General features: G+C 41.6%; 2 protein-coding genes across 6 annotated transcripts in view; one reads left to right on the forward strand and one right to left on the reverse strand.

Moving 5' to 3' along the window:
- Positions 1 to 833: 833 nt before the first annotated feature.
- taf5l (TAF5-like RNA polymerase II, p300/CBP-associated factor (PCAF)-associated factor) lies at positions 834 to 11,457 on the reverse strand. Of its 4 annotated transcripts, XM_025002361.2 has the most exons (6): positions 11,303 to 11,457; positions 7,219 to 7,360; positions 7,024 to 7,131; positions 4,301 to 4,809; positions 4,049 to 4,213; positions 834 to 2,695 (listed from the first exon to the last, which is right to left on the reverse strand). In XM_025002361.2, exons 2-6 carry the CDS (start codon positions 7,355 to 7,357, stop codon positions 1,898 to 1,900), a joined length of 1,719 nt encoding a protein of 572 aa, XP_024858129.1. In that variant the 5' UTR covers positions 7,358 to 7,360; positions 11,303 to 11,457; the 3' UTR covers positions 834 to 1,897. The 4 variants fall into 4 exon arrangements, with proteins under 4 accessions (XP_024858129.1, XP_017295032.1, XP_017295033.1 ...); XM_017439543.3 differs by having other exon boundaries at positions 4,049 to 4,809; positions 11,303 to 11,456; XM_017439544.3 differs by having other exon boundaries at positions 4,049 to 4,809; positions 7,024 to 7,128; positions 11,303 to 11,454.
- A 2,360-nt stretch (positions 11,458 to 13,817) lies between these two features.
- nup133 (nucleoporin 133) overlaps positions 13,818 to 22,577 on the forward strand; it is a 72,126-nt gene continuing 63,366 nt past the window's right edge. The window contains exons 1-7 of one of the 2 annotated variants that reach the window (XM_017439540.3): positions 17,488 to 17,741; positions 19,371 to 19,486; positions 19,566 to 19,669; positions 19,850 to 20,083; positions 20,346 to 20,516; positions 21,017 to 21,172; positions 21,574 to 21,644. In XM_017439540.3, coding sequence (XP_017295029.1) covers positions 17,614 to 17,741; positions 19,371 to 19,486; positions 19,566 to 19,669; positions 19,850 to 20,083; positions 20,346 to 20,516; positions 21,017 to 21,172; positions 21,574 to 21,644 — 980 coding nt within the window. In that variant the 5' untranslated portion in view covers positions 17,488 to 17,613. Of the gene's footprint in view, positions 13,824 to 17,487; positions 17,742 to 19,370; positions 19,487 to 19,565; positions 19,670 to 19,849; positions 20,084 to 20,345; positions 20,517 to 21,016; positions 21,173 to 21,573; positions 21,645 to 22,577 lie in introns of those variants that run through there. The other variant, XM_025002358.1, reaches the window with a different exon arrangement.

The following is a 22,577-nucleotide window of genomic DNA, read 5'->3' on the forward strand; positions in this document are numbered from 1 at the left end:
AACATTGTTCCTGTGTGCTCAGGACCTCAGCCTGCGTGACCCAAAAGCACAGTGAAGGCAACACAGGAGGGACTTTGGTACAACTTTATGAAGGTGCTAAAGTGGCCCCTGTCAAACACCTCAAACCCTAAAGTCACTCTATTGTTGGTCCCCAATCAGCCTGACAGAGCTTAAGAGGCTTTACTAACAAGAACGGCAGAGAATCCTCCAGCCCAGGTGAGGAAAGCTTGTTGCATCCACCTCAAAAGGACTCGAAGCTGAAACTGCTGCCAAAGGTGCTTCAATGAAGTCCTGAGGCTCCTGATAGCTTTGTAAAATATATTTATTTAAATCAATAAAATACTAAGCATAGATTATTATCAGAAAAAAATAATTTAAATGACTGCTGCAACACAACAACATCGAAAAGGTGAAGGAAGTCTGAATACTTTATGAAGCTACAGTATTCATGGAAATTAACATTTACTGAGAAACTGCAGGTTTATTGAAAACAAACCTGGAATATGTTTATTTGTCAGACCTTTTTAAAAACAACCTAGTTGTTGAAGTATGGCAGCAAAACTTTTACAAAAAGACAGAAAATTTACTATTTAATACGAAAATTACAAAACTGGAATTTTAGAAATCCCACTAACAATACTCTCCGTCATGCAGCAGTAAGCAGATGTTTTCTTTTCGTTTTTCTGCTCCTGTAAGGAATGGATGCCTCAATTAGTCCCAGTCTGTTTTGATGTAGCAACTGGCATTTCTCAGACATGACATTAAATATAAAACAAATAATTTCTATGCATAAAGAGGAACACACTGACTTGTCCTATAATGACTGACACGAGTTCAAAATGTAAATTTATTCTCCTCATCACTTCAGACTAAATCTTTAAACTTGGGCATCAAGATACAGCAAAGGGATTTCTTTAAATCAGAAAATGGATAAAACGATACAAATACTAGTTACTAGCTCTGATCTGTTCTCAAAGATCTGACCCTTATACAAACAAAAACATTTCTAGCTGAGAAAAAAAAAAGACAAAAACAAGGTTTTTAACTGTGCCCTTCTGAGGTCAGCATAACACACTGAGGAGTCATCCACAAAGCTCAGTTTATGGACAGAGCTGTAATCCTGTCTTCACCAACATTTTACCTGCTCTAATCTGAAGGATGTTTGGTTTTTTTACTTTCTTATTCCTGGGGAAGACAAATCTGCACCTACCGTCTGTGCTTTAAAAAAAAAAAAGAAAAGCTGAGCATTGTTTTACTTTTTCCATAAAGGACTTTGCATGTTTTAAAAAGTACTGCACAAATAAAACCATTCAGCCAAAAAAATATTATCATTCTCCCCAAAACACTCATGTTTTTGTTGTTTTTCAATAAGTCAGAGGCAGGAAATATTTCTAAAGCGGTTTAAAAAAAACAACTTCATCTTACAGTGTGAACTCCCCTGTCTGCATGGATTGTGTTACTCAGTAAGTTTAAACAATTTTTTTTTACTTTTGACTGGAGCAGGAGGTGGTCCCACCACTCTGTAAAATACAAACCATTTTATCACACAGATACTCGGTCGTATTCAGTCTGTTTTACATCACATTACTACAACAGTGGACCTTTTAATCATCCAGGACAAGAAAAACTGTGAAATTCTTTAATGACAAAGAAGCTTTGGTTAAATTACACTTAATGTATAAATGAAAATCTCAATCAATTTCAAACGAGAAACTGTAGGTTTATATAAAAAAAGGACTTTTTTCCCCCCATATGTCATGAACTAATAAGGAAACTCAAAAATCTGACACTAGGACGTGATGAATAAACTAAATTCTGAATGGTGACAACATCTTTACAGAAACATTTGGACACTTTTGTGTTTTCTTTCCTTCTGAGCACAGGAACCAAAGTGTGGCTACGGTTCTGCCTTCTCCTGTGCGGTTCCTGTCACCAGCAGCAGGTTGCAGGCCATGAACTGGACGTTATGAATGTTGCTGGTGTTTCCAGTGTACAGTCCCACCAGCTCACTGGATGAGCCATCAGAAGGTGTCCCGCCGTGGGAGCTGCGAATGTCCCACACCCGCACTGAGTTGTCCATAGATGAGGATGCCACCAAGCTACTGTCTGGACTGAAGGACAGGCTGGTGATGCTGTCTGTGTGGCCCCGCAAGTCTTTGAACAGGGTCCCTGAAGCCAGATCCCAAAGCTTCACACGCTGGTCCTCTCCAGCAGAGGCCAGATACTTCCCATTGGGGGAGAATGTGAGCGACAGCACTGGGCCACGGTGGCCAGTGAAGAGGCGAACAGATGCCCCCTGCTGGGTGCTCCACAGACGAACAGTTTTGTCCGTAGAGCCTGTCGCCAGGTAGTTGGAGTTTGGGTGAAACTTGATGCAGTCAACGTCGGAGAGATGCCCTGCATAGAGCCGCAATGGATAGGTGCGAGAGAACGTCCACAGGCGGGCAGTGCGATCGTGTGAGCTGCTGGCAAAATACAGACTGCAGGGGCTGACGTCCACGTCCCACACCGGGTAGGGGTGGCCCAGGTACAGCGCCGTGTTGGTGAAGCTGCCCAGGTCCCAGTAACGGATGGTTGTGTCCTCAGAGCAGGACAGCAGCCCTGAGCTGTCCGTCAGGAAGGCGGTACGATACACAGGACCGCTGTGACCTCGCAGAGTTTTGATCTCACTACCGCAGCTGTCCTCTTCCTCCACCTGAGGAAAAATAATCACAAAACACACATTTAAAACTGATGATTTATTTGTTTAGATGGAAGTTTTGTAATGGTCACCATAACTAAATGACTTTAGGAAACACAAAAATGACTGCCAATTTTAAAGACATTCAGCTAAAAATTGATGCGGTCATATCTCCTGAGCTCTAACTGATCACTTGAGATCTGTTTTTAAAACTTTGATTATTAATATTAAATCTCTCATGAACTACTGAGTCAATTTTAACAAAACTTTCAGACAGAAATCATGAGTTGTACCTTTGAAACTCATTAACTTTGAAGTCAACACAATTCAAAATGGCTGCCACAGTCAACTAATCTTAGAAAACACAAAAATGATCATAATTCTCTCAATTTTTCAGATATTGACCTAAAATTTGGTGTGACATTAGCAGAGACTGACATCCAACACATTTTCTTTGCAATAAAGGATCGTGCAAGATCTTTGTTTAAAATTTTGCTGTTAACTATCTGTCTGTCAGCAAAATACTAATGAACCACTGGACTAATTTTAGTGAACTTTAAGGAAATAATTATTGAATGTACATTTACAACTAATTGATGTTTGGAGCAAACCCAATTCAAGATGACAGCCACAGCTACCCAATCTTAGCAAACACAAAAAAAACTAACTATTTTACAAATATTGAGCTATAGAGAGAGTCCCAACACAGACTCTAAACACAACCTCTTGTGATATTGCATGAAAATGTGCATAGCAATTTTTTTAGAGTTTGCCAAAAATGGTAACAACTTCATCATTCCTCACAATGATCTTGGTCCAAAAATCAGGCAATAAAGGCGGTGGGTAATATGAATTTATTCAAGGTATGCTATGCCTTTAATTGCATATTTATTTAAAGGCAAAACAAGGATTCTTTTGTATTGCACAAAATGTTATAAAATTCATAGATGGGAAAATCGGCAAAAAGAAAAATTCTTGCTTTTTTAAACTTTGGCTCCAAAGCAACATGTTGGTTAACTGGGCAGCTCACTGACTGTCTGAGTTATTTACATAAACTGCACATCCCACCTCTTAGAAACAATAAAACAAATTACTATAATTGTTTAATGCATTATGCTTTGTGTACTCAGACATAAATACCTCATCCACTGTGCTGCACTGTTCTATATTTATCCTCATTACAAGCTCTGTTATTACTCTTTCGATTTCACAGTCTGTCCATATTGTCTACTCTACAGGTTTCTACATCTTGTAGTAGTCATGTATTTTGCTGCTAGTATCTCTGAGAGCCACCAAATGAATTTTCCTGCATCCTGATCAGGGTGTTTTAGAGGGTGAAGACGAAAAACTACCATTATGGCTACTCACTTCCTCCTTCAGCATATCACATGCCAGGTGGATCTGCGACACGTCAGCCTGATGTGATTTGGACTTCAGTTTTCGGGCTCTGAGGCTCCATAGCTTCACTGTAGAGCTGTCAAAACCTGCAGCCAACAGCCGGCTGTCAGCTGATACCTCAGCTGTGTTTAGCATCTGCTCCGTGTGGTGGAAGGCATAAAAACAGACTGTGGTGAGTGAGGGCGGGCCCTCACGGACTTTCTTAATGCAATCCTGCAGTACCTCGAGGACAGCCTCGTTCTGTGGGATCCCTGCAGGGACCTCCATCCCCTCCCCAACCTCTGCTCCATCCACACCTGCCCAGGAGGAGGTGGAATTCGGGGCTGTTGTGGACCCGGCGGAAGACCCATACAGTTGGTAGTCTGTACGTCTGGAGGCAGTGACCTCCACCTGCAGGTGTGTGCTGAGAACCCTGCAGAGGGTGCTGTTGTCCTCACTCTGCAGGTAACGCAGCAGGTAGCTATAGGCCGGCTCGGTCAGGTGAACCACATACTTGTGCTCTAGGAACACTCGCAGCTTAGGGTTGGCCCCAACATCCTGTTCAGTGAGAACATGGCGGAGCTGCTCCACAACAGCACGCTGCTCGCTGTCCTGAAGAAAGGTGTCATGAAACCGACTGTAAAAACTATCCACTGCCCCCTTCAGGCCGCAGCGCATCATATCCAGGTGAAGGTAGACAAAGATTGGATAAAGGAGGCTGCTCACTTCCTGGGCCCAGGATAATTCTATTTCTGTTGATGGGAGAAAAAGTATTTTTAGAACAACTCATATTGATCTTCAGCTGAGACATGCAGGGAGCAGAACATCATGGGGAAAAGGACAGTCCACTCTCCTGTACTCCTATGGTTTTACATATCAGGACATAATAAAAATGATCTGATAACCTAATGTTATTTACATTATTCAAAGTTATTCAAATCTAACCTCAAACATACAAAAAGTCTCCACCATGTCCTTATTTATTAAACAAAGACAAAATGAAAAAGCTGTGGGTAAAAAAAAAAAAATCAACCCCCTGATCCAACAGCTTGTCGAACCGTTTTTTGCAGTAATAAATCTCAGTACTAGTTTTCTGTGTGACTTTGAACTTAAGCAACATTGGAAAGAAAACTGGGTCAGACTTCCTCCACAACCATGTGAGAAGCTGATAAAGTCACATCAAAAACTACTTTTGAAAGTTACGGCTGCTAAAGGAGGTTTAAAAAGCTGCTGGATCAGGAGGTGGACTTAGTTTTTCCCACATATAGCTTTTCTATATAGGCTTCATTATTGTTTAATAAGTAATGATATAGTGAAATGTGCGGTGTGTTTTTCTACACTTGAGGTTAGATTTTAATAATTTTAGAACCAGGTACAGACCAGGGGCCTCAAAGACTTGTGTAGATTTTCTACTGAAACATAACGTGCATAAAAAAATCCAGATGAACACTAAGAACATTTCCTGTGTATATCCAGATCAACTTGAAACTGAGCATGCAAAACATCTCCCTGGATATGCCTCAGTTTTAAGATACAAATAGATGCACATATCCCTGCATGTGGGATTCTTGACTCTGCATAATCAGAATTCATGTCTACACACAGGAAAGAGAGGAATTTGAACAAGAGTTGGAGACAATCCTAAATAAGGTAGTAGGGCTTAAAAACATTGATCGGCACACAGTCCTATGGCATTAGCAACAAGCACAAGAGGAGTTACAGTGCGTGTGAAACAGCTGTCATCAGAGCAGTGCACACATGCAGAAGTTACGGAAAATGGTTGGACATAAAGGCGGAAGTGAAACGAAGGACAACTGCCCACCACGTCTCTAACATTAACGCTGTACATTACTTGCATGGATTACGCACATCAGGGTTTACCCCAGCGTATTATTAGCCTGGCGGGCCGCCAGGCTTTGCTGTTTGCTGACCCAGCCGCCAGGCTAAGCTCCGCTTGTTTATTATAAATACGTCATTTTTTTATACGTTTTTTTCCACCCGCTTCCCCAAAACCACTGGCTTTATTTACCTCACCGCGCAAGGGTGCACGCGCCAACCACGACACAATCGCGCTGTCCCCACCCCTGCGTGAAGGTCCCGTGCGGTGTTACATCGTGCACCTTTTATAACTTGGTGTGGACCACGCGCGCCGCACTCCATTCAACCATCTGCTCTCTTTTTACCGTATTTCCACTGGTTACGTAGCGTACTGCCCCCCATCTTTTTGGAGAATACTGCACTGACGTAAGCGCCAAGTATAAACGCCACGTTAATTGAGCAGGTTTAACCAAATATGGTTAGCTGAGCCGAAATTCAGCAGGTGGCTTTACAAAACCGAATATGGTAAGCATGTTTTGTGCTTAGTGAAAATATTATCCTTGTTTAACAGTAAAATGATGCTATTCAATTCAGCATTAGATATGCACAGTACAGCATCTCTCTATTTTTCAGAGTTCTCTATTGTTATTCATTGGCCTGGAAGTGAGACGTGTTATTTGTAAATGTGACTTAAATTAGGATTTAAATTAGGTGCAATCAATTAGTATTTATTTTAATTGTATTTTTGTTTAAAGTGCCATTTTGTAAAACTGTAGTTGTGTAAATATTTGGCACAAATATTTTACAATATCACTAAATAAAAAGCCATATTTTCAACTTTCCTGTCAACTTTAATCATTTTTTTTTTTACTAAATCACAGTTGGCCGGCGAACAGCCACCTACCACCGGACTTAGCCTCTTTTCTGGGGGAAACCCTGCACACTATTAGTGTAAATAAATGAGGCCGATGCATTTCAAACTTCTTGCATGTGTTTTTTTATATACAGTAAATTCTTTAAGTGTATGTGTACACACTTTGTACATGAGGCCACAGATCATTTTTTATTAGGTCCTAATATGTAAAACCCTAAATTTGAAAAAGAGTGAACTTCTTCTCCCCCATGTTTGTGGTATACAGGTGCTGTACCTGAGAGAAAGGAGCGCAGCCTGGAGTACTGTGTCTCATACTGCTGTGGGTCGGACTGGCAGGGTGCAGCAGAGACAATGTTGGTACAACCCGACTCTACCTGTACTGCTTATAAAAAGGACAGAGCAGGAATACATTCATTTCACTGCCTGACTGTGAGGTTTCTTTCAGGAAAAGAGTGAACAATGCTCTCACCCGTCAAGCTGGCAGCCATCTCTTCAGCCGACTGGGAGAGCTTGACTCCTTTCAGGGAGCTGTCAGTGTCCACATACTGCCTCCTCTTCAGGTACTGAGCCACGGCATACTGGATCTGCTCAGTGCGAACCCGTTTCATGACCTGATGAATGCAAACCACACCCTGTCACACATGGTTAGAACTACAGGGGAGAAAAGGAGGGTTTAACCTCTCCAATTAAGATTTAATCACCAAAAGTCAGTAAATATTTGAATAAATGCATCTTTCAGTTGCCCTTTTAGTGCTTTTGAGTTATTTTGTGTAACATGTCTGATAGTGAATGCTAACCTTATTCTTTTTTATTTTACCTTAACTTACAGTTTAGCAAACTAACATTAGTAAATCTAAATTGCTGTTTTTCTTCAGAAGCAATATTAGGACTTCCTTTCAGGAGGTGGCTGTTGTTTAGAAGTGTTTCCACTACTCTACACCTGCCACAAGAAAAAAAAACAAACAAAAAAAAAAAACAAGCAAACAAAAAAATTCCATCCATCCATTATCTATCGCTTATCTGTGGTTGGGTCATGGGGGCAACAGGTCCAGGAGAGAAACCAGAAGCATTCCCAGGCCAGAGAGGCCTCCAGAGAGTTCTGGGTCAGCCCCAAGGTCTCCTCCTAGTGGGGCACACCTGGAAAACATCTGAAGGAGAAGCATCACAGATACCCAAACCACTTCAGCTGGGACCTTTTGATATGAAACAGCAGCTGCTCCAATCCGAGTTTCCAGAGTATGACAGAGCTTCTCATCCCATTTCTAAGGCTGAGCCCAGCTACCCTATGAAGGAATCCTATTTTAGCTGTTTGTATCTGGGATTTTCATACCTCATGACTATTGGTGAGGGCTGGAATGTAGATAGACCAGTAGATCGAGAGCTTTGCCTTTCGACTCGACTCTTTCTTCAACACAACAGATAGAAGCAATGCCCTCATTACTGAGAACAAGGCCTGATGATCCATCTCCCACTCCATCTCACCGTCATTTGTGAACAAGAATCCCAGGTACTTGAACTACATCATCTGTAAAAGACCCCAAGGTTCCTAAACCAAACCCAATCCTCTCCACAACACCACATTAAGATCCTGTCCATGAACACCACAAACAGGATCGGAGACCAGGGACAGCCCTGGGAAGTCCAACTGAGAACGAGCTCAACTTTGTGTCAAAGATGTGGACACATCTCCTGCTTTGGTTATAGTGACCGGATAACCCTCAAAAACAACCGAGGCAACCCATACTCCTGCATCAAACCCACAGAGTGCCTCAGGAAAAATGGTCATAAGCCTTCTCCAGATGCACAAAACACGTAGACTGGAGAGTCAGACTCCCATGATCCCTTGAGCAACTCTGCGAAGCTAAAGCTCTGGTCCACTGTTTCACAACTCAGACAAAAAGCCACACTGCTCCTCCTGGATTTGAGGTTCGACAATCAATCAGAGCCTCCCTTCCTACTCCATAGAGTAAACTTTCCCAGGGAGGCTGAGAAGTGTGATCCCCCGATAGTTAGAATACACTCTCCGGCTACCGTTTTTAAAAATGGAAACCACCACCTCGATCTGCCACTCCACAGGCACTGTCTCAGTCCTCCATGGGACATTGAAGAGATATGTCAATTGTGACAGCCCCACAATGTCCAGGGCCTTCAACATCTCAGGACGAATCTTGCCCACACCTGGCATCCTGCAACTAGGGAGCTTTTTAACTACTTTGGCGACCTCTGTCACTGTAATGGACCTGTGTTCCTCAAGTCTTCAGACTTTGCCTCCTTAAAGGTGGGCATGGTGTCCGGATTACAGAGATGGTGGAAGGAGCACTTTGAGGAAAGTGCTCCTTCCACCATTTAATGATATCTCCAGACCAGGTCAGCAGTTCCCCACCCAAACCAAGCACAGAGGGGCCCACTTTCCCTTTCTGACTCACCAAACAGTTTGCCAGAACCTTCTCAATGCCAACCAAAACTCCTTCTCCATGACCTCTCTGAATGCCTCCCAGGCCTGAGTTTTTGCATACACAACTACAGAAGCTGCAGTCCTTCTTGCCACCCTGTACCTGTCAGCTGCTGCAGGAGTCCTTTAGGACCGCCACCCAGAAGAACAACTAAAGAACACCATCAGTGACTCCAAGGTCAGGTAATCTGAACTGATGTTCCGTGCCAGAGGTTTGTCAGTATCCCCACACCCACCCATCGCTTCCCTCTGGGAAACACAGAGTAGGAAAGAGTCCAGCCTCTATCTAGGGCAGGAGTCGGCAACACGCGGTTCTTTGGTGCTGCCCTAGTGGCTCCCTGGAGCTTTTTCAAAAATGTTTGAAAATGGAAAAAGATGGGCGTGGAAAATATATTTTTGTTTTAATATGGTTTCTGTAGAAAGACAAACATTCGTAACGTTTTCCAATGCTGTACAAATGTGTAGAATAAATATTAAAGCTGTGTCCGAATTCAGGGTCTGCATCCTTCGAAGGACGGATTTGTCGGTCGATTATGCGTAGCCACAAGGCCTGTATGAATTTGAAGTCTCCTTCAAATTCGTCCTTCTTTTCCCCAGATTTGAAGGATGGGTCCGGTGTATCCTTCACGGCTCACCATATCCCATATTTCATTGCGGGTCCAAACCGGGTGTTCAAGCAAAGCGGCAATGACTGTGGAGAGCGGCAAATTATTTTGCTATATTACACTTTAAGTGACACAACATGATTTTTTACAACGTTTTTAGGCGTGAATGTGGCTTTGAAAGTCTCAAATATCTGCTTGACTCATCAATACATCACCTAATTGCAATATTGTTCTGACATTTTCGGACATGTCTGCTTCCGCTGTATTAGCAGCCAGCTCCCCTCGCCAGCTGTCAGCTGACCAAGCGCTCCAGGTTCGGTATACCAGGGGAGAACGCCTGACTTCCGGCACATTGTTATAAAAACTCCCGCTAGCTTTCCCCAATGAGTGGAAGATAAACACTGATATTACGTATATCAAAAATCTGATTTCTTTATTGCATTTCTTTAATTTTAGCAATGCAACGAAACATAATACATTAATATTGTGATGGAAGTTAAACTTAATGTTAGCAACATTGTGCAACAGAGTAGTCACGTGGTGCGTCATTCCATCCAGGACACACTGCAGGGAAAATAAACATTTAATCATGAATGCTTATTATGTATACACTTAATCATTTTGATAATAGGCTAATATAGACACGTAAAGTCTGTGTTGCCTTCTTTCTAAGCCTTATATAAGGCTTTTAATTTTTGTGCGGCTTCAGACAGATTGTTTTTTGGGTTGCTGACCCCCCTGATCTAGAGGGTTGGTTCCAGAGACCAGGTTTTGTGTAGAAGTGAGCCCAACTATATGTAGTTCAACCTCACCTTACCTGTCAGAAAGGTGACAGGTACACGTCCCTAGAGTTAGCTTGTGTTGCCAGGAGTTGGAATGGTCAGGGATCAGACTGTGTTGAATAAAAATTCCTTTCAGGATACACAAGTAGCAAGAATTAACTTCACACAAAAACTGAGGAATTTTGTGTTTGAAAGATTTGTTTGTCGTAACAATGCCTCCAGGCAATAAGTCTTACACCAGTGAAAAGCCTGTTATGTCCCCTTAAATGGTGCCACGTGTGGGAAAACGTAGATTGTCACTGATTAATCTGCTCACCTGCCACACAGCAGCCAAGCGTCAGTACAGAAAACATGAGCACATCACCTCTCAGCTTGCCTATTAAAGTCTTCAACCATCCCGTGCACTAGGCGGTAACAAGGCAGGAACCAGGTGGTAACCAGGCGGTAACTAGGCGGTAACCATGCAACGCTGCGCTCCTGTCCACTCGTTGAAAAAAAATCCCCAATACTCACACTGTCAGCGTCACATCAGCTCATAAAAAAGCCCGAAAACACTGAAACCCTAAAAGCTGTTAAGTTTCGACAATGGACGGATGGCTTTCTGCGCGGAGCTAATGCTAACTTTAGCTCTGGCTTGCAGCGGAGTGAGCCCGGCGGCTGCAGTGTTTCAGCGGGATTGACGAAACTCTCCATCCGTGTGAAATCATTACTCACTGCATGTCGTGTTGAACGTCTCAGCCGTCAGATAGTGTATTTAAACAGGTGGAGTTGTTCCCAGCTACTAGCTAAAAGTTCAGCGCTGCTTTTCGTTGCCGCTCCATCGGAGATTCTTCTTCTTTTGTTAGCGGCTGGCGAAGCAGCTCACAGCTTACTGCCACCTACTAGACTGGAGGAGGAGAATTTTACCATCTTTACTACTAAATGAAGTTTGTCAAGAGCCACAAAGTCTATTTCACCCTAAAACAAAGTTGTCATTTAAATACAACTTATCAAGGATAACTTGCACTGTGAAATTGTGTTTTAGGTGTTAGGACCAAAACACTTTGTATATAGTTCCACAGAATGAAAAAATACCTTCTTGTTTAAAATTATAAAGATCTATGTTGAGTCCTTCATACTTGAGCCACAAAAGCGAAACAAACAAACAAAACAACACATGCTATGTCATAATTATGACTTTCAAACTCATAATAAAAAGTACAATGTCATAATAATGAGATGATCATATGATTTTCAAAATAATAAATATGAGATACAAAGCCACATTTATACCTCTCAAAGTTGTAACTATGATATACCATTTAACATTTTTGTCTTATTATTAGTAGTTGAACTGCGCTTTTTTATCTTTTTGGACAAGGGTCATTTAAGTAGCCCACATTTAGATAAATAAAGCACTGAACTACAGTCTTATGTTTTAAAAAGAATAATGATAAAAATGAGAATAGTTTGTTGGCAATTTGCAGACCCTCCAGGATTTCGCAATGTTGCGATATCACAACTATTAACGCAAAATTGCAACTTTTTGCAACTTTGTCCAAAACACTGCAACTTTCCCGCAACTGTAACCCAATATTTATTGTTTCTAAAGTGATTCGCCACCATTTCTGCGGTCTAGTGACGTCTTTGTGGGTTTGTGTAGTGTGGAATACAAAATAACCCCAAATAGCTCATGAAGAAGACACATGACGTCACATCCTGTTAACATCAGAATGCCGGGAGCAAGCAGGAGCAGCAACCGAAGCGAAAATATGCGCTAATGCTTCACATTTGCCCACAAAGATTTCATCAAAGGAAATCTTTGCAGTGAAGTTAGTTTTAAGTTGGATATTGGATATTCGCGTTCCGGCCAGCCATCCCTAAGTGAACCACCGCGCGTGAGAGAAGGGCTGGTCGACATTAGCGTTCCTGTTTCTGGTCAGCCTTGAGCTAGACGCCGCTAACTCTGCGGAGCACGAATATCCAATGTCCAACTTAAAACTAACTTCACTGCGGTCGCAAACCAGTTTCCTACCCAGCTGCACGAGAGTGGGGAGAAGCTGTTTTGCACGTCCTGCAGTATAATCATGGAACATAAATGCAAGTCATCCATCGACAAACACTTTGTGTTGATAAAACATGTGAGGAGAGCTGCAGACGAGGGACAATCCAGAAATGGTCATGAATGTCAGTTTAGAAGCTATCAAAGTTCTCAAATAAAGCACCTATTAAGAATGTCAATGTTTGTTGGTAATTATCTTACAAAACTAGTAAGTATTTTTGGTTTAAATATTAAAAGTTATAGTTTTTTATGATTTTAGTAAAAAAAAAATTGCAACTTTTCATCGCAACTTTTAGGAAAATGCCCTGCGAAATCAGGCATTTTAGCCCACAACAATCACAAAAAATGCCTGCGAAATCCTGGAGGGACTGAATTTGATTGTGACTTCTGTTTTAAATACAAAACCACAACCAGGCTTTCTTTCATTGACAACAGGCCTTTATTTTTTTCACCATATCGAGAAAATAGCAGTATGTTTTTATAACACAGTTTTCAGTGCCTTTAAGATCTGTTATCTTCAACAAATTTACCAAACTCCCATTTCTGCATTTACAGCAGTTTGCTTCACATTTGTTGAAAAAAGTGAATTCTTTGATGAATTTGGAGAATGATTAGATTGTTGCATAAACAAAATAGGGAACACGCTAGCAAAGAATAAGTTCAGCTGAGCAGTAAAACTGACCACTGCAAATTCAAACACTTTCTAGTAAAAACCTGAGTCAAATTTAAATCTGGTACTGAAATGATTGAAAACTGTATAAGTAGGTCTGCAACCAGCAGCTCTTTGGTCCCTCTGCAGTGGGTTTTTGTCGCCTTGATCAGAAATATCATGGTAATAAATATTAATAATATTTATAACCACAACAGAAAAGGCTAGTTTTAACAGTTTTCCTGTTCATTGTTTTTGCAAATATATGAATGAAATGTCTGTGACAGAATAATAATAATAATTAAAGCTGGGAGCAGCTTTGGGCGGCCCTCCCAGCTCAGCGCCACTTCGGCCTATTGGCGACTGCAGGAGCTCCGGCAACCGCCCTCTACACTCTTGCGCATTTCCCGCGCCGTCTACTAGGTGGCCCTTTTGGCAAATGTCCCAAATTGCCTTCGGTCCAGATCAGTACGAGTCCTGTGGCATGCTGTTAAGTTTCACCTTCCTACATCAAACGATTCCAGAGTTAGCGCACATGTGCTCTTGTGACCTTGAACTTTGAACTTGTGACGCTGAACTCCAAAGGGCTAATCCTTGATCCACGGGGGCTCTAGTTGTGAAGTCTGACCTTCATAAGTTACACAGTTTGAGAGTGAAAGGCTTCTTTTGCATGTGACCTTGACCTTTGACCTTTGACATTGAATTTCTTAGTCCAGTTGTGAAGTTTGACCTTCCTGCAGTACACGGATGCCAACTTAGAGCATACGGGCTCTTGTGACCTTGACCTTTGACCATGTGACCTTGGACTTCAAAGTGCTCTTTCTTGACCCATGAGGGTTCTGGCTCTGAAGTTTGACCTTCCTACAACAAACGGTTTCAGACTTAGATCATGCACAAATATGGTCTTTATTTTATATTCCGTTAGCTATTGGGGCCATCTTGACGTCACAAATTGACCATGTGAATGTGATGAGTGCTGGTCTCTTATGACACACAGAAAGTTTAATTAAGCTATGACCTTGTATATTGAAGCTATTTCACCTTGATGTTTCATGGCGAATGGTGAGATTTTGAGGTTTGGCCACGCCCACATGCTTTGATGTAGCAAAAAGTCTTTGATACCTTTTGACCTTCAATGTCTCAAGACTGAGCTGAGCGATTCTGAAGCCTGTATGTCAAAAGCTGTAGGAGAAGTTTGATGAAATGCATAGGCTGTTATCGCCCAAAATCGGGTAAAAATATGAACTTTGAACTAAGATGGACAACTTTCTGTGAGGTTTGGACCATGGCTCCAAGAAACTTTGTTGTAGGTCCCGATAAGTGTCACATGTGTACCGAGTTTCATGATTGTCAGTAAAAGCATGGCTTGGGGCTGCTTTTTTTAAAGAATTCTGGGGGGGGCTGTAGAGGAATTAGGCCACGACTACCAAATATTGCACTGGATTTCTGTTGGGAACTGGACTAGTATCGATCGTAGTGAGTTTGGTGCAGAGCTGCAAAAATATGTGGAATTTAGAGCCAAGCGTAAGGCAACGGCGTTACGTCTGAGTTTGCCACGCCACCACGGCCACGGCCACAGCCACGCCCTCCAGCGAAAATGGTTGGTGCTTTAATGCAAGTCAGACCAACTTGTTAACTGTCATTTGACACAAGATCGTCTTGATTTGGTCAAGGGGGGTCAGAGATGTAGCTTTCAAAAAAAATGATGATGTCAGATTACGACCACATAGGATCGTCAGGCATCCTACAGGGACGACTCATGCCAAGTTTGGTGCAAGTCAGGCATTGCGTGTAAAAGTTATAACGTTTCGTTTGCTTCGGCGAGTACGCCAAGTTCACCGCTTGGCCACGCCCCCTGAACATGCTCAAAAACTCACGATTTTGATAACATTTAATCCCCCATCCCTTAACTGCATACTGACCAAGTTTGAAGCCGATCGCTCAAAATCCCTAAGAGGAGTTTGTTAAAGTTCGACGTCAACAAAAGCCAAAATCAGCTAAAATTTGCCCTTTGATCCAAAATGGACGCTTCCCTGTACATTTTAGGGCATACCTCTGTTGAAAACCAGTATGTGGCATTTACTCCCTTCTGAGGAATATCACCATACTATCTTGTGTTTCTCACTGTTCCCCGGATGTTGCAGGAAAGATGGACACACAAAACAAGTCCAGACCAGAGGTGTAATTACAAATCATCCTTTTTTTCAAACATTCAGCCGAATGGAGACAACAACTCACCAACAAGAAACAACAGCAACACGTTCCCAGTTGTGTCTGAGGTGATTCCCCTTTCACCTCCTTTTTATACTATGAACCATCCCCAAGATCAGGGTTTTCTGCACACAAACAGCTGCAGCAGGTTGTTTTTCCGTCTCAAGGACGGCTACTACCTAACAGTGACGTGCAGTGAGGTTCATGGTTGGTGAGGCACTGACTCCTTTAGAGTCAGATTTACAAATACAGTATGTGACTGTCACTCGCCTCTGCGTAAAAGGACAGCAGCAACAAGCTCACGTTGGCTCATGTACTCCCCCTTCACTGCGGCAAAGTATTGCCCTGCCTCACCCTGTGCCTTTTCACCGCTGTTTTATGTCCCCTAAGCAAAACTAAATATGTCACTAACAAACATTAAACGTAAATGGTTAAAGACATTAGCCAGACTTTGGAAAATCGGGGTATATAAACCATTATATTGGCGACATGCAGCGATATGGCAACAGGCAGGGGCCAATTGCGTGTATCAACCCAGTTTGTGATTGATTGCGCATTCAGAGGTGAGGCTCGGCTTGTTGCTGCCACATCTCGCGTTTCACCCTTGTATTTGAACAGGAAATATGCAATTTTAGCAATTTTGACTATAAAAATGTGATTTTGACTATAAAAATGTTCGAAAATTAGTCACACATAAAGATCAGTGGACAAATATTAATATTCATTTTATGTTATCTTTTTTTTTTTTTCTTGTCGTGATGACAGGTGAGGCTCTGCCTCACCTGCCTCTTCTGACCGCATGTCCCTGCTGCCTAATCTCACTCGCCTCTGTCATGATGTCCTGGAGTCTTCAGCCTCCCTCACTCCACAGACACAACTGTTCTTTGTGATTATTTTATCATAAGCTAACCGTAACCTCATTTTAGCAATCAAATAATTTTAGCAATATCAAAGTTTGTTTATATTTTACAGTTTGAACTGCATTACCATTTAGTACTTATACAAGCTTTAAATGTTTGCACCTTTGTGAGGTCCCTTTTAATAAAACAAGTTATAAGGCTGTAATGAGTTTAACAGAAATGAGAGATGAACACAAACCATACTTTACACCTCCAAGAGACTTTTTTTCTTCATCTGGGGTGTTCTACCTATGTACCGAGTTTCAGACCTCTAGGATTTATGGTTCATCCTATCTCACATTAGGGGGCACTGTGGAGCAGTTTGGCTACGCCCACTTTCGATTCCATTGGAATCCAAAAATTTCACGCGGGGGACAATTTTCTGTGAAATTTGGTGAGTTTTGGGATATGTTAGGGCATCCAAAAGGCCACGTAAAGTGGCGGAAAAATAATAATATAATGAAGAAATCCACGAAATACAATAGGCCTTCGCAGCGCTGTCGCTGCTCGGGCCTAATGAAGAAATCCACGAAATACAATAGGCCTTCGCAGCGCTGTCGCTGCTCGGGCCTAAAAATACAAGGAGTGAATATATTGATCAGGTCATGGTAATAGCCTGTTAGCTGCTTTAGTAATCTAACTTCTAGGGCAGGAGTGTCAAACCCAGAGACGCAAGGGGGCCAAAATTAAAAATTTGGTCCTAGTCAAGGACCAATCACGATCAATATTTATTAAAAATTACATAAATTAACCTTAGTTTTAGATGTATTATGTCAAATTATTCATATAGAAATATCAATTACCTTTCCCCAGATACAGATTATACAGAATTTAGAGCAAACAACTTGGGGGCCGGATGAAATGTTACAGAGGGCCGGATCTGGTCCGCGGGCCTTAAGTGTAACACGTGTGTTCTAGGGCCACGGTGTAATCTTTCTCTGAAATCCACCAGAAAACCTTTTTTGGATACCTTTTTAGGGAAAAAAGTTAAGTTTGATAAACGTCACGGAACCACCTGCATCATCCCCTCGCAGCTAGTGGAGGGCGCCGTATCGTGTTGTAAACTTTGAACGTTGTTAATAAAGTTGTCTGTGACGTTTTATTTAAGCGACTGCACCGCGCGTTGTTTCGAAGAGAGTCGCTCGCTGGACGTGTTGTTTCGCTCTGACGGTGATAACTGGAGATATTTGTTGATTGCTGAATAGCTCGGGGTAGAAACGCCAGCATGTTTAGCCCCCGCACCGCCCCCAGCCCCGGCCGCAGGCAGCAGAGCAGGACCACCGGGAGGAAGAGCGTCACCGGTGCGGCCACCGGCCTCCTGTTCTCCCCACGCAGGACGCCTCTATCGACGAGGTGAAGGACCACTTGGAGTTGAAACATTTTAGCTGCTCGTCTTGTATTTGATTAGGTGTAACCAGTTTAACTAACGAGACTGAAGTTACCTTTCAATGTAGCATGTGAGAAAACGACCATTTATAAGGGCCCGAGTTGTTTTTATGCAGTGACTACAGGCCCAGTTTAGTGGTTAAATCTTTACGAGATTAAACAATAGGTTATTTATTCTATTGTGAGAAAAGTTGATTATGAAGTTTTGTATTATACAAATCTTGTAAAACTTTTACTCTATTTCGAAAGTCCATGTAATACGCAGGACTAGTCGAGCTAGTTTTAAAAAGTAAAACGAGTTAATTGCTCTGTTCTGTGACCAAGTCAATGCTATATTGGCTTTCAAACTCAGAGTTATGACCCCCCCCCCCCNCGATTTCTTCTATTTTTGCTTTTTATGTCACACTTAGACCAGCAAACAAATGTCAAAGACAACCTGATTAAACACAAAATGCAGTTTTTAAATGATGATTTAATTTATTTAAGGAAAAAAGCTGACCTTACCAACTATGAGAAAAAGTAATTGTTTCCTCTACCTAACAAACAACAACAACTTCAAACTGACAACAATTTTTCCACCTGACTGGAGGAACGTTGCTGCTGCTTCAGATTGTCGTCCTGCTGCAGAACCAGGGCTTCTTCAACTCGAGGTCACAAACTGAAGGCCAGATATTCTCTGTCAAGATTATCTGGTGGAGAGCAAAATTCATGATTCCATCAATAAGTAGTCCAGGTCCTGAAGCAGCAAAGCAGCCCCTGACCATCACTACCACCATGTTTGATTGTGTTAGTTTTACACCAGATGTAACGGGATGCACACCTTCCAGAAAGTTCCGCTTTTGTCTCTTCAGGCCTCAGAGTATTTCCCCAGAAATCTTTGGGATCATCAAGATGTTTTTTTGGTAATTGTCAGATGGGCTTTTGTGTTGTTTTTGCTCAGCAGTAGTTTTGGTCTGGAAACTCTCCCATGGAGGCCATTTTCACCCTTAGTCTGTTTCTTATTGTTGAACCATGACCTCTGACCTTAAGATGTTGTTCTGGGCTCCTTTGAGGATGAGTTGTTGATGAGAAATGACTCTTGGAGTCATGGTTCCATGGTTTCTACATTTATGGATCATGGCTCTTTTGAAGTGATTTCTTGATTCTACAGGTCCTGCAGTAATCAGGCCTGGGTGTGGCTCAGGAAACTGAACTCAGCTTTCATAAAAAAAAAAAAAAAATCACAATTCCTGATTTAATTTTGAGGACTATTACTTTTTTACATGGGGTCAGAAGGGTTTGGGTAGTTTTTTTTTTTATTTTTAGTTGTTTTTTTTTATGATTTAATAAATTAAATCATCATTTGAAAACATTTTGTATTTACTCAGGTTATCTTTCTCTGATATTAAAATCTGTTCGCTGGTCTGAAGCATTAAATTCTGACAAAAAAAAAACTAAATCAGAAGAAATCTGTAGGGGGGGGGGGATTTTTCACAGCAATGTGTGAGGAACAAATCAGTTGTGCATTAACTTCTCTGTGAAGCATAAACTTGTGTTTGAACACTTGTTTCATCTTGTGCCCTCTAAGTCTAAATGTGTGTGATCTGTTTTCACTAGGTCGACACCCACTAGACTCCAGAGCCACACAGGTGCAGAAACCATCAACTATGATGTCCAAACGTTTGGTTCGTCTCTGCCTGTCAAAGTGATGGAGGCTCTGACCATGTCTGATGGTGGGAGAAGCTCATAAACTTCTGTTTTTTCTCTCAGTCATGTCTTATGTTGTCACTGAGCAGTTGTGTGTGTGCCTAGCTGATGACCAGATCTCAGTAAAGGTGAATAAAAGTGGCTGGGCCTGGATGGTTTGTGGAGAGAAAATCATCATTTGGAAGATCTGCCAGACTGCTGTAGCCAAGGTATAATATACCAGCCTGCATAAAATCTATATTAAGCTGGTTGCAGCTTCTCAGATGTGACAATATGAGTGAAAATATTCTTGCCTGAAGTCACCTTCCAATTCCATGACATGAAAAGCTATTTAGCATGTACAAACAGGTGCCATCTTTAAACTCCCAAACTGATCTGTTTCCTTGCAGCTGTCTGTGTGTAAGGAGCTTCAGCTGCCCAGCAGTGACTACAACTACACAGCCGATCTCATAGCTATGACCTCCTCCGTTCCGCTGGAGATGGCAGCCGTTCAGTCCATCTCTGTACTGGCTGTGGCTGCAGAAGGAACGGCTCACTTCTGGCCGAGCCTGGCTCATGAAGGCAACTATACAGAGTCAGACCTGGACCTCAGCAACCTCTGCAACTTTGTTGTTGCTGTCAGAGTAGGTGGATCTTCAGAAAGCTTCATTCATTTTCATGCTTTTGGGGATAAAAAATGTCCAACTTGATTACTAGTAAACAAGTTTCTAACTCTTTTTTTTTAATTTGTAAATAATCTCTGAAAATAAACATGCTAATCAAAAACAATATTTCTTCAAGTATTTTATTCAAATGTTCTTGTTTGGATGCTCATTCTCAGTCCTCTTGTCTTCTTGTCTTGTTGTTTGTTTCTTTTTTTGTCATCACTTGTCTCTCCTCTTTCAGGGCAGAAGCTTCGTCTTGTCGTCAGTCAGGAATCAGCTGTTGAGAATGAGTGCAGATTCTGCAGGAAAGCTGCAGTGTCGAGCTCTACAGCAGGGTCAGGGGATGCTGTCTGGCATCGGACGCCGTGTCTCTAGCCTGTTTGGTATCCTGTCCCCACCAGCCAATGACACAGTGAGTTGTGTTTACCTATCTTCTCTGTTGGGTTTGGGGCTTATTTTAATTGATTGCTTGTTTTTTCTTGGCTTTCTGACTTTTGTTTGCAAGAACCAGGAGTTAAACAGTTTCAGGGGTTACATTTGACTCACAAAAACAATCCTGCTGAGGAAAGTATATTTTTGGGATAACCTGGATGGGTTGAAGCTCTGAACCTTTTCAATTGGTTTAAAATTGTCAGCATTTTTTGTTGCCATTTGTTTTAAGTGGTTTGATAAAATCAACTAGTTTGTATGTTGTTGCAGAATGTAACTTTTTGTTGTTAATTATTGTTTGTTTCACAGTAGATCCTTTCTAATGCACAATTACAACAAAAAAGCAGTATGAATGTACAACAGACATTTCCTTCCTTCCTTGTACGTCAGACCTCAGTGAGACCAGTTTGGAGGACTGGTGCAGAAAAGCAGAGGACCTCCTTTTAAATGAATTGTGTCTTATCTTGAGTGTTATTTCCTCAGCTGCACAGTGTCCTGTGGGTGGAGGGAACCAGCAGCCTGTACACACTAACCACTTCCAGCCTGAGTAAATGGGAGGTTGACGACAGCTCGGAGCACCAGGTCTTCAGCTGGGATACCAGCAAAGCTTTGATGGAGAGCATTGTTGATTCCATTTGGGTCAGTACAAACACATCCGTGACACTTTTTCACACAGTTTAGGCATCTTTACTGTCGTTAGTCCACATAAACTGTTGTATGAAAAACCACAGAGGTGGATGGAAGCACCTGAAAACAACATGTTTCACTAAAAGGCTGGTGTAAATGACATGTTCATCTTTAAATAAATGAAAGCTTTTTTATGTCCAAAAAAAACCCACTAAGTGTTTCAGCACAGTCATCTATAATGTTGCTAAAAATGTTTTGTGGCTGAAGTTGAGGTAAACTGTAAACTCTTCTAAAGCCTCCATAAAGTTGAATTAAATTGTATTGAATACCTTTTTCCAGAATAAGATAGCTGATTTTAGAAAAAAAACCAAGCAAATATTTTGCTGAAAATGTGACTGATGTTTTTTCACCAGGGGTCAGAGAGCAACTATGAAGAGCTCAAGGAGGGGGCAAACGTTGCGTACCTGGACATGAAGTTGAGCCAGTAAGTGTGTTCTTCTGTTTGTATCTGAGTATGTGGGAGGTACATGGATTCACAACAAACCTTGAAACTCATACTGGTTCCCTTAAGTTGTTCCATCCCCGTCAGTGAGACATGTCACATGAATCACATAATGTCAAAAACCACTATTGGATCATTCAGATACAACTTAGATATTTTCCAGTGTTAATTTAAATCTTTAATTAGCTAAAAGGCTGAAAACTAAAAGTAGCAAAAGGCTACCACAAATGTTAAAAGTAGCAACACATTAGCTAAAAAAGCATATCATGCAGTTTAAAGTGAACAGAAAAAAGAAAAACAGGAAAATAGTGTAAACAGAGTCAGCATTCACACAATGTTATTTACGGTCATCAAAGAAAAATGTTGTTTTTGACACTGCTGATACTGCAACTAATAAATACAGATTAGAAAAGATTGTGTATCTGTATTTACTATATTTTCCGCACTATAGGGCGCACTGGATTATAAGACGCACTGGATTATAAGACGCACTGGATTATAAGACGCACTGCCAATGAATGGTCCATTTTTTGAACATTTGTCATATATAAAGCACACCAAACTATAATGCACATTAAGCGAAACAAAACCCCGTCTTTTCAGAAAATACTGCACCAACGTAAGCGTCAAGTATAAACACCTACACTGCGCACCATGCGCAGAGCTCTGTGCGACTATAACTGAGCCTTAATGCTGCAAGCGGTGCAGCTTTGTAGTTTACCAAAGTCGTACTAAAACATTACGACTTCTTGCATATATAAGGCGCTCCGGATTATAAGGCGCACTGTCTTTTTTATGAGAAAATTGAAGGCTTTTAAGTTCGCCTTATAGTCCGGAAAATATGGTAACATTAAAAGTGATACATACTTTTGGTCCCCCTTTGTTTTTTTTTCACTACATTTTGTTATAACATCC

The sequence above is a fragment of the Kryptolebias marmoratus genome, linkage group LG6 (assembly GCF_001649575.2).
Source record: "Kryptolebias marmoratus isolate JLee-2015 linkage group LG6, ASM164957v2, whole genome shotgun sequence".
Lineage (NCBI taxonomy): Eukaryota > Metazoa > Chordata > Actinopteri > Cyprinodontiformes > Rivulidae > Kryptolebias > Kryptolebias marmoratus.

What these genes read in the sequence shown, in the direction of transcription:
- taf5l (XM_017439543.3), bottom strand. Translation starts at nt 7,357, where the DNA reads ATGAAACGGGTTCGCACTGAGCAGATCCAGTATGCCGTGGCTCAGTAC. An exon ending in GCTGCGCTCCTTTCTCTCAG is followed by an intron (nt 4,810 to 7,023) that starts GTACAGCACCTG and finishes TCCCATCAACAG; the next exon opens with AAATAGAATTATCCTGGGCC. An exon ending in GTGATATGCTGAAGGAGGAA is followed by an intron (nt 2,696 to 4,048) that starts GTGAGTAGCCAT and finishes ATTTTTCCTCAG; the next exon opens with GTGGAGGAAGAGGACAGCTG.